General features: G+C 36.0%; 1 protein-coding gene and 1 pseudogene across 1 annotated transcript in view; one reads left to right on the top strand and one right to left on the bottom strand.

Annotated features, from left to right (window-relative positions):
• The window catches only part of DPYD (dihydropyrimidine dehydrogenase), an 806,347-nt gene that overhangs the window by 421,046 nt on the left and 369,612 nt on the right, over positions 1 to 15,689 (bottom strand). The window contains exon 12 of the mRNA XM_003260094.4: positions 7,203 to 7,387. Within this exon, the coding sequence (XP_003260142.1) occupies positions 7,203 to 7,387 (185 nt within the window). The remainder of the gene's footprint in view (positions 1 to 7,202; positions 7,388 to 15,689) is intronic.
• LOC105738381 lies at positions 3,269 to 4,666 on the top strand (annotated as a pseudogene).

Raw genomic sequence — 15,689 nt, 5'->3', positions numbered from 1 at the left:
GTACGTAACTAAGTAGGCAGTGACTCCTGAAGTCACTTAGAAATATGTACTCAAATTTTTTTTTAATTTAATGCCCTGATGCCTCCATCCTTACACTTTGCATTTTCCCCTAAATGTTTGATTTTCATGGAATGAATCCTACTTGGAAGAAAACAGATCTTTTCCTTTTCATTTCTTCCCTATATTTAAAATGGTGCTCTATAGAAATTATTTTATTTGGATTTCTACCTCTATCTGTTGATTCCATATTTATTCTTCTATTAATAACTCTTATTTTTTGTCTCTCAATATATATATATTTCTACCACAAGTACTTTTGTAGCAGCAACATGTACATTTAGTTGTTCCCTTCCATTACTGGTAATAAATGCTGTGGCTTTTTAAATGTTGCATCTAAAATATAGAGAATTGAAAACAATTCTTAATAAAAGAATAATGACATGGCAAAAATAACTCTCATGATGTAACAAACCAGTTAGTTTTGTGATTATAATTTCTATATAGATCAACAATATTTGACAAAATGTTCCATGTTTATAAGAGCTCCTTCTCAGAACTACCACGACTACTGAAGGGACAATGAACTTCTGATCTGGGATTATAATTTAGAATAATTTAGTTTGTGTTCTATCTCCAAGTTTTTTCTCAGTGGCAGGACATAAGACGATATGATATCCATATAGCCCTTTTCTCTCCACTTTTTGCAACCAAATCTGTTTATATGCTAATACTAGAACAAAGCAAGTGCTCCGCCTTCTGAATGCTGTGTGAGTGGATAAAACAAACTCAGTTTCTCCACTAAAATCTCACAACACGCTTCTGACACCAGGTGTGTGCAAATTGCTCCCCATCAGCAAGAAAGCAATCAATTCTGTAGTGGACATAAGCTGAATGTCTTCTAATTCGGCTCAGTTCTGACACTATCTATCTGATGATAGCACCAGTTTCTACAGGTTGAGAGCTCATTCCCCAAAACTGCCCCCTACCACTTCAAATGCCAACAACAAGCCTCAGGTTATTTTACCTGTGCTGCTGACCAACCAGCTATAAACTACAGAAATTTTTTTTAACAAATGCTACATTTGTGAGAAAACAATATTATAGTGCTAATGAACTTATCATATAACAAACTCATTAGTTTTCTTAACTCCTCCTTAAATGTATTTAAGATAAATGATTTCTGCATATTTTTCCTATGTAATAGATGAATACTTTATTTTGAGGGTACAGTAATACATAAACATGGTTCCTGGCTTGTGCAGAGACAGACCAGTAAGCAGGCTTCAAATAAGGAGCACACAGGAAGTTCATGTCACAAACTCCCTGGATGAGGAGGAGGAAGCCAACCCTGAAGGACAAGTGGGACTCAACCAGAGGGAAATGGGTGAAGCGGGGGAAAGGCCCAGATTCAGGAGAAATCTTGGTACGCTTGGGGACATTCAAATCGGAATCTCAAAGATAAGAGGTTTGGCCTTTACCTTGAGTTTGAGGAAAAGTCATTGAAGGGCTTTAAATGAGCAAATTAGGATTCAACTGATAATCTAGAAAGATGACTCTGGCTGCAGTGTAGGGGCATTGGATTTGACAGGAGAGAAAGTGGAGGCAATTTCAAGAGAGGTGATAGAGGCCAGAACTAAGTTAATGACAATGTGGAGAGAGAAAAATCCCACTTTGTCTACATGTACCTTGTTAGCCTTATTGCTGCTTAGCACTTCACATCCAACACCCTGGCAGGAAGGTGGAAATGTTGATTTTACTTGACAGGGATTTTTACCTACCTTCCCTCTCTACTCCATTTTAACATGTAATTCAACACTTAGTTTGACAGGTCTGAATCCTTCGGCCAAATCCAAAACTCTTACATGGCACAACCTTTATTTTATATTTCAAACACTATCATTCCTAGCAATATGTGTTTTTAAAGCACATGAATGTCTTCTTCATTATACCTAAAGGTCTGTTTCTCTCCTTTCTCTATACATCAGATTTCTATTCAAATTTCCTATTTGCCATTACATGGAAGTAAAATAATTTCTTTTTTTTCCAGTACACATTTATTAGATTCAGGTAAGTTAAAAGATAACAGTGAAATGATCAGAAAAAAAATAACATTAACAGTCCTTTAGAATGGTATTGTGAAACACTACCAAACTACAATCATAAATAAATATATTTAAGTATTGTTTATTCATTTTAATTTAAAATCTATAAATGCATTTAAATATTTAGGATAAGAACAAAACAAAACAAAATCCTCCACTGACCTGTGTTCAATTTTACTTTTTCAAATCTTTTTAGCTTCTCTGCCCACATACCATTTTCACTACAAATTCACACATTCACTGGGCTTCATCTGGCCTAATACAAAAACCTTATCTCTTATCCCTTGATTCCACTTTCATTTCTTAAAGGAGCTAGCAGGCTGCTCAGTAAGATTTCTGGTCAATCAAAATTATAACTCCACACAAAAGATAAACAAAATAAAATAAGGGTATAAAAGAGTTTTTAAGAGATAGAATAAGAATTGACCAGTTATATACAAAAGAGAGAAGAATAAAAACTTAGATAAGTAGTTGGCAAATACAGCTATGTACAGTTTTGTCTTATAATGAAAAAAAATTATGTGTGTGTTGTGTATGTGCACCAATGTAAATCTTTTAACTGTACTTTCTTGAGCATATCTCTTATTCTGAGACTCTAGCCTTTCCTAACTTTTTCATAAAGTGTCCTATTAATTTATGTAAATAAACGTCAGTTTCCTTTATTCTAATATTGTTATTCTGTAAAATAAGAAGCCATCAGCATTGTATTGATTTCCAAATCGATGTTGAAATTTTAATTATTCTGAGTAATTTATGAGGACCATTAACTTAGTAGGTTTGAACCTGGAAATAAAAAATGTCAAATATTCACTTTGGGAGGCCAAGGCGGGCAGATCACGAGGTCAGGAGATTGAGATCACGGTGAAACCCCGTCTCTACTAAAAATACAAAAAATTAGCCGGGCGTGGTGGCGGGCGCCTGTAGTCCCAGCTACTCAGAGAGGCTGAGGCAGGAGAATGGCGTGAACCCGGGAGGCGGAGCTTGTGGCAAGCCGAGATTGAGCCACTGCACTCCAGCCTGGGTGAAAAAGGGAGACTCCGTCTCAAAAAAAAAAAAAAAAAAAATGTTAAATATTAGAGTTGGAGCAAGTTGGGAAGGAATGATTGACTTAAAAGCAGTGAATCTGAAATGTAGGAAAGACATTTACATGAAGATGTTTGGTGAATATGAAAAGTAGATTAGAAACACAAGGGAAGATATTCAGTGGACTGCTGGAAAATGCAAGAGAGTGCCCTGTTGGAGGTACAGATACAGCAGGAGGTAAGATTAAAAACTGTGAAACTAAAAACTGCCAACTAATAGTAATGGCCCCGAACCATGAAGAAAGGGAGTTTCGTGCTCCAACTTTGGCATCCCTAGAAAACTGCATGAAGCTTTCTCAGATGGCCATTCAGGGACTTCAGCAATTTAAGTCTCCCCTTCTGCAGCTTCCTCACATTGAAGAGGACAGTCTTAGACGGGTTTCTAATCATAAGAAGTATAAAATTAAAACTATCCATGATTTGGTGAGTTTAAAAGAATCAGATCTTCATACTCCACTGCACTTCCTTGAAGATGAAAAATATGAAGAGGTTATGGCTGTCCTTGGGTGTTTTCCATATGTGACCATGAATATAAAATCACAGGTGTTAGATGATGAAGACAGCAACAACATCACAGTAGGATCCTTAGTTACAGTGCTGGTTAAGTTGACAAGGCAAACAATGGCTGAAGTATTTGAAAAGGAGCAGTCCATCTGTGCTGAAGAGGAACAGCCAGCAGAAGATGGGCAGGGTGAAACTAACAAGAACAGGACAAAAGGAGGATGGCAAAAGAAGAGTAAAGGACCCAAGAAAACTGCTAAATCAAAAAAAAGAAACCTTTAAAAAAAAAACCTACACCTGTGCTATTACCACAGTCAAAGCAACAGAAACAAAAGCAGGCAAATGGAGTTGTTGGGAATGAAGCTGCAGTAAAGGAAGATGAAGAAGAAGTTTCAGATAAGGGCAGTGATTCTGAAGAAGAAGAAACCAATAGAGATTCCCAAAGTGAGAAAGATGATGGTAGTGACAGAGACTCTGATAGAGAGCAAGATGAAAGACAAAACAAAGATGATGAAGCAGAGTGGCAAGAATTACAACAAAGCATACGGCAAAAAGAGAGAGCTCTATTGGAAACCAAATCAAAAATAACACATCCTGTGTATAACCTTTACTTTCCTGAGGAAAAACAAGAATGGTGGTGGCTTTACATTGCAGATAGGAAGGAGCAGACATGAATATCCATGCCATATCATGTGTGTACACTGAAAAGACACAGAGGAGGTAGAGCTGAAGTTTCCTGCACCAGGCAAGCCTGGAAATTATCAGTATACTGTATTTCTGAGATCAGACTCCTATATGGGTTTGGATCAGATTAAACCATTGAAGCTGGAAGTTCATGAGGCCAAGCCTGTGCCAGAAAATCACCCACAGTGGGATACAGCAATAGAGGGGGATGAAGACCAGGAGGACAGTGAGGGCTTTGAAGATAGCTATGAGGAAGAAGAGGAGGAAGAGGAAGATGATGACCAAGCAGTACTCTGAATGGACCACAGTGTTTGCACATACTTGCAATTTTTTGCTGTTTTGGAAGTGTATCATAAACCAGAAACAGTACAGAACTGATGTTAAGGGAGGTGTAGTTTTTTAATCTAGAAATGGGTGCATAATATAACTAGGCAGTGGTGGTGCCTTGGTACAACCTGAAAAATGTTAAGGCTTATTGAAATATTTCAAGTATGGGATGGTGCATTTATCTCATCTGCAAATATAATAAATCCTTTGTTATCATAAAAAAAACCATGAAATTACTCTGAAAATAAGAAATAATAGGAAGATAGTTTGGGGTACAGGAAATGCAGAAGGAGGCAAAGTAGGGAACCATCCACTCCCTGAGTGGATAGCTGTCCTTTGCTGCTTCCTCTGTCTGAGGCCATGAACACTTGGTAAAGCATAGTGCTGCTATCTATCCTTCAGTCACTGCAGAGACTGGAGCCTGAACCACTCACCAACTTGTCTCCTTTTGGTTTCCCAGTGTCTGTCTCCATTTAAATTGTGTTCTTTTTTTTTTTTTTCCTTTCTTTGCCTAGCCTAGTCCCTTTTGATGTATAACTTTTTAAAGTTTTAAAATTTTAGATTTGGCATCTCCCTAGATGCTATTTCCTAAATCAAAGCTTTGTCTCTTTGCAAAATCCACAGGCTCCTTTCTCTCTCTCTCTCTCTCGTTGTTTTGTTGTTGTTGTTGTTTAAAGATGAGGTCTCACTCTGTCACCCAGGCTGGAGTGCAGTGGTGTGATCATAGCTCACTATAGCCTCCAACTTCTGGGCTTAATTGATCCTCCCACCTCAGTCTCCCAATTACCTCATTCATTTTGAGATTCCTACATTTGTGGGACACTATGGTTTGGCCCAACAACTCAAGCCATACTACTCAAAGATGCCAAGGAGGAGGCGGAAGCAGGCAGGTGAATCAAACTTTTAAAAGATGATATAATCAGTGTCAAGTCCAGGCCCTACGTAGCAAATAAGAAGGCCCTGCATTAGTTACACCAACATGAGGACAACTAGAATAGACAAAATGGTCATGGAAAAGAGGAAGAAATTAAAGGAAGCATCAAAGATAAAGTGAATTTTGTTAGCATGTGGGAAACAAACAAGAGAACCAAAACAAGAGTGGTAAAAAGGCACAGTGTGAGCAGTCTTCCTTGAATAGGAAAGAAAGAATAAAAATTTTATTAACAAGAGCAAATTTTCCAGGAACATTTTACATAAATGAGGTAACTGTATCTACATTTAATTAAATCATAGAACAAAAAGAAAACAAAGCATTTAGTCGTAAAGTAAGCTACTGAGATCTGGTAGTTACACCTTTCTTCCTCAAGACCACAGTCGCTGTGGCAAAGTATGCTCAGCTTCACATCTCATCATTTCACATTCTGTATCCTAAATTGTTAAAAACTAAATTGTTTTTAAAAATTACAACTGAAGGCTGGGCACGGTGGCTCATGTCTGTAATCCCAGCACTTTGGGAGGCTGAGGTGGGCAGATCACTTGAGGCCAGGAGTTTGAGACCAGCTTGGCCAACATAGTGAAACCCCATCTCTACTAAAAATACAAAAATTAGCCGGGTGTGGTGGCATGCACCTATAGTCCCAGCTACTTGGGGGCTGAGGCATCAGAATTGCTTGAACCCAGGAGGCGGAGGATGCAGTGAGCCAAGATCGTGCCAATGCACTCCAGCCTGGGCATTAGAGCGAGACTTTGTCTCAAAAAATATAAAAAAATTAAATTAAATTAAAAAATAAAAATTACAACTGAAATTCATCAAATGTTTGTCTCCTTTCCACTTAGGTGCATAGAATTTGGAAAATAGGACCTTATCTGGTCCAAATGAACAGATCAAACCATTTTTTGGACTATGTAAGATTATAATTAATGTAGATTCTAGTATATATCCTATAATATTATATACCATCAGATTTGATAAGTGTATGATATATGTATTTAAGCCAATAATAAATATTTTGAATACATCAGGACTAATGACTTCACAGTACTCAAATAGTACAAATGCATTATAAATTTTCTTTCTTTTTTTTTTTCTGAGACAAGGTGTCTCTCTGCTGTCCAGGTTGAAGTGCAAGTGGCACGATCATGGCTTACTGCAGCCTTGACCTCCTGGGCTGAAGAGATCCTCCCACCTCAGCCTCCCAAGAAGCTCGGACCACAGGCGTGTGCCACCATGCCCACCTAATTTTTTACTTTTTGTAGGGATGGGATCTTACTATGTTGCCCAGGCTGATCTTGAACACCCAGGCTCAAGCATCCTCCTGCTTCAGCCTCCAAAATTGCTGGGATTATAGGCGTTAGGTGGCACGCCCATCTGGTCCAATTTTTAATCAACTAAACAGTTCTACTACCTAGTCTACATTTAAACATTTTTATCCAACTATGTATGTGACATATTGTACATATGCTTATTATATACCAAACAGAAATGCTATTATAGATGAGTATCAAAAATAAATGAAGCACTTATCCATTGGAAAAGAATTAAGTGGAAATGATGGCAAATGCCTACCTGTATATATTTGTGAATGTACCAAGAAGCTTGCTTTCCATCATTCACTGATTCCACTGTAGTGTTAGCCAGACCAACGACATCGCCACCTGCAAATACCCATGCTTCACTAGTTTGCATAGTTTCTGGATCTACTTCTGGGAGACCCCATCTGTTAAATTTTATAGGGCTCAAGGCTTCTTTCACTAGAAAAAACAAGTGAAAAACAATAGACAATGACTAATCAACAGACAATTCCATAATAATAATTTTAAAATTAAGAAAAATAATGGTTTAATTATTGTTCCAGGGATTCAAGCAACTGTTTTTAGTAAACTATAAAAATGAAAAGCTAATGAAATATTGGAGTTAACAACACATTTGAAGTGCACTGACATAACTTTACACCTCACATACAGGAATTAAAGACCACAGATTTGGTCAATGTTTCAGAGTGGACATTTATGTCTGCGAAGTATGGATCTATAAAGAAGGAAAGTACAACCTTTTAAATAAATACAAAATACATTTTTCTAAAACTTTATTCATAGCCATCATTTTTACAAATCTCTAACTACTTATATTATCCCCAACTTGTTCATGTGTGTCACTTTTGAAAGTTACATCATGAATTCAGGTCAATGGCTAATCTCCCTTTTACAACAAAACATTTTATAAAGCAAAATGAGACAACATATATAACATTTTCATTAAATTATTTGCACTTACTATTAAGCAATTTAATGGATCCAGTATATAGTTACATTTAGCCAGCAATTTCTGCTTTGCTTTGTTAAAAGCAACAAATGCAAACATTACCATTAATTCCTTGTGGAAATTGCTCTGTAAAGTAGTTTTGCAATTATTTGCTAAATATGCTGCATTCTAATGAATCTAAGAGTCATGGAAGAGGAATCAGGTTGTGTTTCTTTTTTATTTCAATTTTATTATTATTATACTTTAAGTTTTAGGGTACATGTGCACAACGTGCAGGTTTGTTACATATGTATACATGTGCCATGTTGGTGTGCTGCACCCAGTAACTCGTCATTTAGCCTTAGGTATATCTCCTAATGCTATCCCTCCCCCCTCCCCCCATCCCACAACAGTCCCCAGTGTGTGATGTTCCCCTTCCTGTGTCCATGTGTTCTCATTGTTCAATTCCCACCTATGAGTGAGAACATGCGGTGTTTGCTTTTTTGTCCTTGCAAAAGTTTGCTGAAAATGATGGTTTCTAGCTTCATCCATGTCCCTACAAAGGACATGAACTCATCATTTTTTATGGCTGCATAGTATTCCATGGTGTATATGTGCCACATTTTCTTAATCCAGTCTATCATTGTTGGACATTTAGGTTGGTTCCAAGTCTTTGCTATTGTGAATAGTGCCGCAATAAACATACGTGTGCATGTGTCTTTATAGCAGCATGATCTATAATCCTTTGGGTATATACCCAGTAATGGGATGCCTGGGTCAAATGGTATTTCTAGTTTGAGATCCCTGAGGAATCGCCACACCAACTTCCACAATGGTTGAACTAGTTTACAGTCCCACCAACAGTGTAAAAGTGTTCCTATTTCCCCACATCCTCTCCAGCACCTGTTGTTTCCTGACTTTTTAATGATGGCCATTCTAACTGTTGTGAGATGGTATCTCATTGTGGTTTTGATTTGCATTTCTGATGGCCAGTGATGATGAGCATTTCTTCATGTGTTTTTTGGCTGCATAAATGTCTTCTTTTGAGAAGTGTCTGTTCATGTCCTTTGCCCACTTTTTGATGGGGTTGTTTGTTTTTTTCTTGTAAATTTGTTTGAGTTCATTGTAGATTCTGGATATTAGCCCTTTGTCAGATGAGTAGGTTGCAAAAATTTTCTCCCATTCTGTAGGTTGCCTGTTGACTCTGATGGTAGTTTCTTTTGCTGTGCAGAAGCTCTTTAGTTTAATTAGATCCCACTTGTCAATTTTGGCTTTAGTTGCCATTGCTTTTGGTGTTTTAGACATGAAGTCCTTGACCATGCCTATGTCCTGAATGGTAATGCCTAGGTTTTCTTCTAGGGTTTTTATGGTTTTAGGTCTAACATTTAAGTCTTTAATCCATCTTGAATTAATTTTTGTATAAGGTGTAAGGAAGGGATCCAGTTTCAGCTTTCTACATACGGCTAGCCAGTTTTCCCAGCACCATTTATTAAATAGGGAATCCTTTCCCTATTTCTTGTTTTTGTCAGGTTTGTCAAAGATCATAGTTGTAGATATGTGGCATTATTTCTGAGGGCTCTGTTCTGTTCTGTTGGTTTATATCTCTGTTTTGTTACCAGTACCACGCTGTTTTGGTTACTGTGGCCTTGTAGTATAGTTTGAAGTCAGGTAGCATGATGCCTCTGGCTTTGTTCTTTTGGCTTAGGATTGACTTGGTGATGCGGGCTCTTTTGTGGTTCCATATGAACTTTAAAGTAGTTTTTTCCAATAATGTGAAGAAAGTCATTGGTAGCTTTATGGGGATGGCACTGAATCCTTAAATTACCTTGGACAGTATGGCCATTTTCACGATATTGATTCTTCCTACCCATGAGCATGGAATGTTCTTCCATTTGTTTGTATCCTCTTTTATTTCATTGAGTAATGGTTTGTAGTTCTCCTTGAAAAGGTCCTTCACATCCCTTGTAAGTTGGACTCCTAGGTATTTTATTCTCTTTGAAGCAATTGTGAATGGGAGTTCACTCATAATTTGGCTCTCTGTTTGTCTGTTATTGGTGTATAAGAATGCTTGTGATTTTTGTACATTGATTTTGTATCCTGAGACTTTGCTGAAGTTGCTTATCAGCTTGAAGAGATTTTGGGCTGAGATGATGGGGTTTTTTAAATATACAATCATGTCATCTGCAAACAGGGACAATTTGTCTTCCTCTTTTCCTAATTGAATACCCTTTATTTCCTTCTCCTGCCTGATTGCCCTGGCCAGAACTTCCAACACTATGTTGAATAGGAGTGGTGAGAGAGGGCATCCCTTTCTTGTGCCCATTTTCAAAGGGAATGACTTAGACTCCCACACAATAATAATGGGAGACTTTAACACTCCACTGTCAACATTAGACAGATCAACGAGACAGAAAGTTAACAAGGATACCCAGGAATTGAACTCAGCTCTGCAACAAGTGGACCTAACAGACATCTACAGAACTCTCCACTCCAAATCAACAGAATATACATTCTTTTCAGCACCACACCACACCTACTCCTAAATTGACCACATAGTTGGAAGTAAAGCACTCCTCAGCAAATGTAAAAGAAAAGAAATTATAACAAATTGTCTCTCAGACCACAGTGCAATCAAACTAGAACTCAGGATTAAGAAACTCACTCAAAACCGCTCAACTACATGGAAACTGAACAACCTGCTCCTGAATGACTACTGGGTAAATAATGAAATGAAGGCACAAATAAAGATGTTCTTTGAAACCAATGAGAACAAAGACACAACATACCAGAATCTCTGGGACACATTCAAAGCAGTGTGTAGAGGGAAATTTATAGCACTAAATGCCCACAAGAGAAAGCAGGAAAGATCTAAAATTGACACCCTAACATCACAATTAAAAGAACTAGAAAAGCAAGAGCAAACACATTCAAAAGCTAGCAGAAGGCAAGAAATAACTAAAATCAGAGCAGAATTGAAGGAAATAGAGACACAAAAAACCCTTCAAAAAATTAATGAATCCAGGAGCTGTTTTTTTGAAAAGATCAACAAAATTGATAGACCGCTAGCAAGACTAATAAAGAAGAAAAGAGAGAAGAATCAAATAGACGCAATAAAAATGATAAAGGGGATATCACCACCAATCCCACAGAAATACAGGCTACCATCAGAGAATACTATAAACACCTCTATGCAAATAAACTAGAAAATCTAGAAGAAATGGATAAATTCCTCGACACATACATCCTCCCAAGACTAAACCAGGAAGAAGTTGAATCTCTGAATAGACCAATAACAGGCTCTGAAATTGAGGCAATAATCAATAGCTTACCAACCAAAAAAAGTCCAGGACCAGATGGATTCACAGCCGAAGTCTACGAGAGGTATAAAGAGGAGCTGGTACCATTCCTTCTGAAACTATTCCTATCAATAGAAAAAGAGGGAATCCTCCCTAACTCATTTTATGAGGCCAGCATCATCCTGATACCAAAGCCTGGCAGAGACATAACCAAAAAAGAGAATTTTAGACCAATATCCTTGATGAACGTCGATGCAAAAATCCTCAATAAAATACTGGCAAACCGAATCCAGCAGCACATCAAAAAGCTTATCCACCATGATCAAGTGGGCTTCCTCCCTGCGATGCAAGGCTGGTTCAACATATGCAAATCAATAAATGTAATCCAGCATACAAACAGAACCAAAGACAAAAACCACATGATTATCTCAATAGATGCAGAAAAGGCCTTTGACAAAATTCAACAACCCTTCATGCAAAAAAATCTCAATAAATTAGGTATTGATGGGACGTATCTCAAAATAATAAGAGCTATTTATGACAAACCCACAGCCAATATCATACTGAATGGGCAAAAACTGGAGGTTGTGTTTCTTTAAGAAAAATATCTAACGAACATTCTGAAATCATAATCCTGACATTTGGAAGAGATCAATGGATGCAATTTAGAGAAAGGGTTGAGAAAGAGAAGAAATGAAGAAAGGTGGACAACACCCTATTTGATGGAGTAAACTGAGTAAGCCAGTGTTTAGGATAAAATATTCTCTCTAGGCAATGTCATAATTTTTAAGCACAGCATCTGAGACAGACTAAGGGCCTTATTCTTTACTCCAACTCCAAAGAGAAAATATTAGTAACAACTTAAACTAAAGGAAGAGAGCTTGGGAGATTTGGGAACAGAAAAGTTAGTTGTTGAATTGATTTATGAATCAAGTATAACACAAAATAGCCAAATATAAAAAACGTTATTTTTGACACCTAAAACCAGTTTCTTCTGAGTAAAATCGAGGAAAAAAACATAGAAATAAAATAAACATTGGTATATATTTGTAGCTTTCTACTTAAAGAATGTTAGAGTTGTAGAAAGGTATTGAGGGGTTACTGTTGATTGTGTTTTTCCCACAAGATCGTAGGTTCCATGAGAACAGGAATTTGTCCACACTGCTTGCCTGTGTTCTACACAGCACACTACGGTTCTTGGAGCAGAGGACACTCAACTGGATTGATGGATGAATGAATGAATGAGCAGATGGGTCAATGCTATCATACTCAGGTTTTTATTTTAAAATCTTCTACTGTTTCTATTTGTTTTTTCATCTTTCATTGAAAGGAAAATTAAATATTATGTAATTATTTTCAAAGCAGAATGGCATTTTAAGGAAATTTTTCTAATGTTTTTAAAGGTCACATGAAAAGAGACCTTTATCATTTGTTCCCCACTGCATAACAGATCATCACTACCATCTGTTGACAGTTACTTGAGTTGCAAGAAAGTCAATAGTGAGTATGGCTCATCAATTCAACCTATTTTAATAATGGCAACTGTAAAACATCATCATTGAATGATATATGTAATGAGCTTTAGAAATAGAGGCAAGGGGTAAAAATGAATTCTGTTCTATCAGAAATGACCTTATGTTTCCAAAACTTTGGCCTACAAGAGATCTGAAATAAAGATAATTAATAAAAAGATAAGAAATTCAAAATTTTATCACTACGAGATCAAAGCTTTTTTTTTTTTTTTACATTTATCTCATGTTTCACAGGAATATCCTTGAAATTTAAGTACGGATTTCATTCTATGCTTGAGCAGGGTAGGAATAATTCCTTAGTTATCTCTGAGTCCCACAACATCAATTAGAGTCAAAGACATGTTTACAGTCAGCCCTCCATATCTGTGGGTTCCACATCTGAGGATTCAATCAACTGTGCATTGAAAATATTTGGGAAAAAAATAGAATGTTTATGTCTTTACTGAACGTGTACATACTTTTTTCTTTCCATTATTCCCTAAACAATATAGTATATCAACTACATATACAGCATTTACATTGTATTAGATATACCATAAGTAATCCAAAGATGATTTAAAGTATATGGGAGGATATGTGTAGATTATATGCAAATAATATACTATTTTCTATAACAGACTTGAGAGCATAGATGGATTTTGGTATCCATGGGGGATCCTGGAACTAAGCCCCCCTAGATGTGAAGGGATAACTTTATTGTGAAGTTACTGAAGCTTAAGTAGGGTCCCTCACTTTATGGGACTCTTTCAAAGCCTTGTGCCTAATTTCAAATCTATGAATTTTTCTTTTCTTAAAGAAGAGCTCTCAAATTGTATACACTTCAGGCTTCATAAAATTTGAATCTTCACTTGAGCACAGTGAATTGTACACAGGAGGTGCTGAACAAATGGTTCACAAATTAAATTGAAGTTCTTGAAGAATGTGCTTTACCATATTTTAGGATGCAAAAAATGTACACAGAACAATTCGCTTTAACACTCCACCTGTCACAAACGCGGTCAATAAGTAGTCAGGAAATGTTACTCTGAGTTTAATAAGTAACTTTACATTTCTTAAAATATTTAGCACCAACATCATAAGCCACCCTAGGGGCATTTATTTGTCAATTCAAAAGCACTCTTCTGCTCATGGGCATTTCTATTGTATATGCCCTGTGTTATTATGTATCCCTAAACATTCATAATACTCATGTATACTTTTAAAAATAAGCTTTCTTTCCTCAATATTTGATTTATTTATCCTTTGAAGTCTTAAACCTGAATATCAACTGTTTTAATTATTTTATCATTTGCAATATCCAGCTAACTTCATTAAAAATCAAACAATTCTTTGATACTCTATTCTAAAATAGAAAAAGGATTTTCTTTCATATTAAAAATCATCTCAGTCTCCTTTTGAAAATTAACTACCAAATTTCCTCCTGCTCATTTTGGAGACCTTCAAGTTTAACATGTTCTAATTTCATTCCAGAAATAAAAAGAAAAAGCTGAGAGATCACACAGCTGGTTATGAGGTTACTAACATCAATCAAAATAGAGACCATCTGTATATATTTTAATACCCAATATTTGGCTTATCAAATATCTACAAAAAGATCACTAAGAAAGTAGAACATGGACAACATTTATAAATATAAGCAATGCTACAGTGGGTCAGTAATGTTTTCTTTCAGTAGCCCTAAGCACCAAGAATGACTGTATCACAACTGGAACATCAAATGGTTAGGATCATTTCCTTGTACATATAGTAGACTCTAAGGACATGTAATATTCATATATAACATGAATTTTTTGATTCATACTATATATGAATTTACTGAAACTTTGTTAGATCTGATTATGGAGCTAAATACCTTTCCTAATTTCAACTATTCTTTTAAAATATAGCCATTATTTTAATTATTTAATCATTTTTTTAAGCTTAGAACTCAAATCAAGGATTCAGTGAAAAAATCCACATGCATGTTATTCATAATTTCTAAGAAAGGAATTCATTTATTTAGTTGCTCCTTATGAGGAAAACTATCATCCTCATCATTCTAACTGTTCTTCTATGAACTCCTTAGAGCTCTTTTACATCTCTGCTGATAATTTAACTTGGAATACAATAAAAATAAATCTCAGAAGCAAATCTTCTGTTCTGTCTTTACCCAGCTTGGAAGGAGTGAAAGCATAAGTGGATGAAAAATGTATATTTACATTTGCAAACCAAATAACTGCTTGCCATTTCCTCTGAAGTGTTAAATGAATATTAATAAAGGATTGTATTATTCCTTTCTTGTTTATAAAATGGGGGGGATTTTCTGTTATGTTCATGCACAGCTTTCTCAGATTTCCATGAGATTGCATCTTGATGGAGACTGTGGCATATGTCCCAGGAGCTCCATAGTTGAACAGAAAAAGAACTTGAAAAAGAATCCCAAAACATGCTTATTCACAGTCTATATTATTCTGCAATTGGAAGAGAAATTTGTTAAATGATATGGTGCCTGGAATTTTATGCAGTCTTTATAAAGAATGAAAACGTCTTTAATTCATACCAAACATTCAAGATTTATGTTAATTTTCTGCTTTAATTACTACTATGTTCAAATGAGCTTATTTAAAAAACAAAGACACTCTGAGGTAGCTTTATAACAAGAAATGGTTTTGAAATTGGAACTTTTAGTCAATTTAATGCTATGCATGAAATGATTTTTTATACAGACTTAATGGTATTGTGACACACAAGTTCTTCAATAAGCCACAGCTTAAAATTGCAGAAACCGTCCCTCAGGGACACATCACTAGCAGATGCAGATTGCCAAGGTCAATTAAACTGATGTAGCTGTGCTGTCATATATGTAAAAGAGAAACCCACAAGCATATGACAAGTATATTTCTCAGTTTTTATAAAAAGATGTCAAGAATGTTATATTTTAGTACACAAATATAAATTAATTCTCCATAAACAATAAAATAATACAACAGATATCATAATGAAGA

Source organism: Nomascus leucogenys, chromosome 12 (assembly GCF_006542625.1).
Source record: "Nomascus leucogenys isolate Asia chromosome 12, Asia_NLE_v1, whole genome shotgun sequence".
Taxonomy (NCBI): domain Eukaryota; kingdom Metazoa; phylum Chordata; class Mammalia; order Primates; family Hylobatidae; genus Nomascus; species Nomascus leucogenys.
This window is presented reverse-complemented; position numbering and strand designations above follow the sequence as displayed.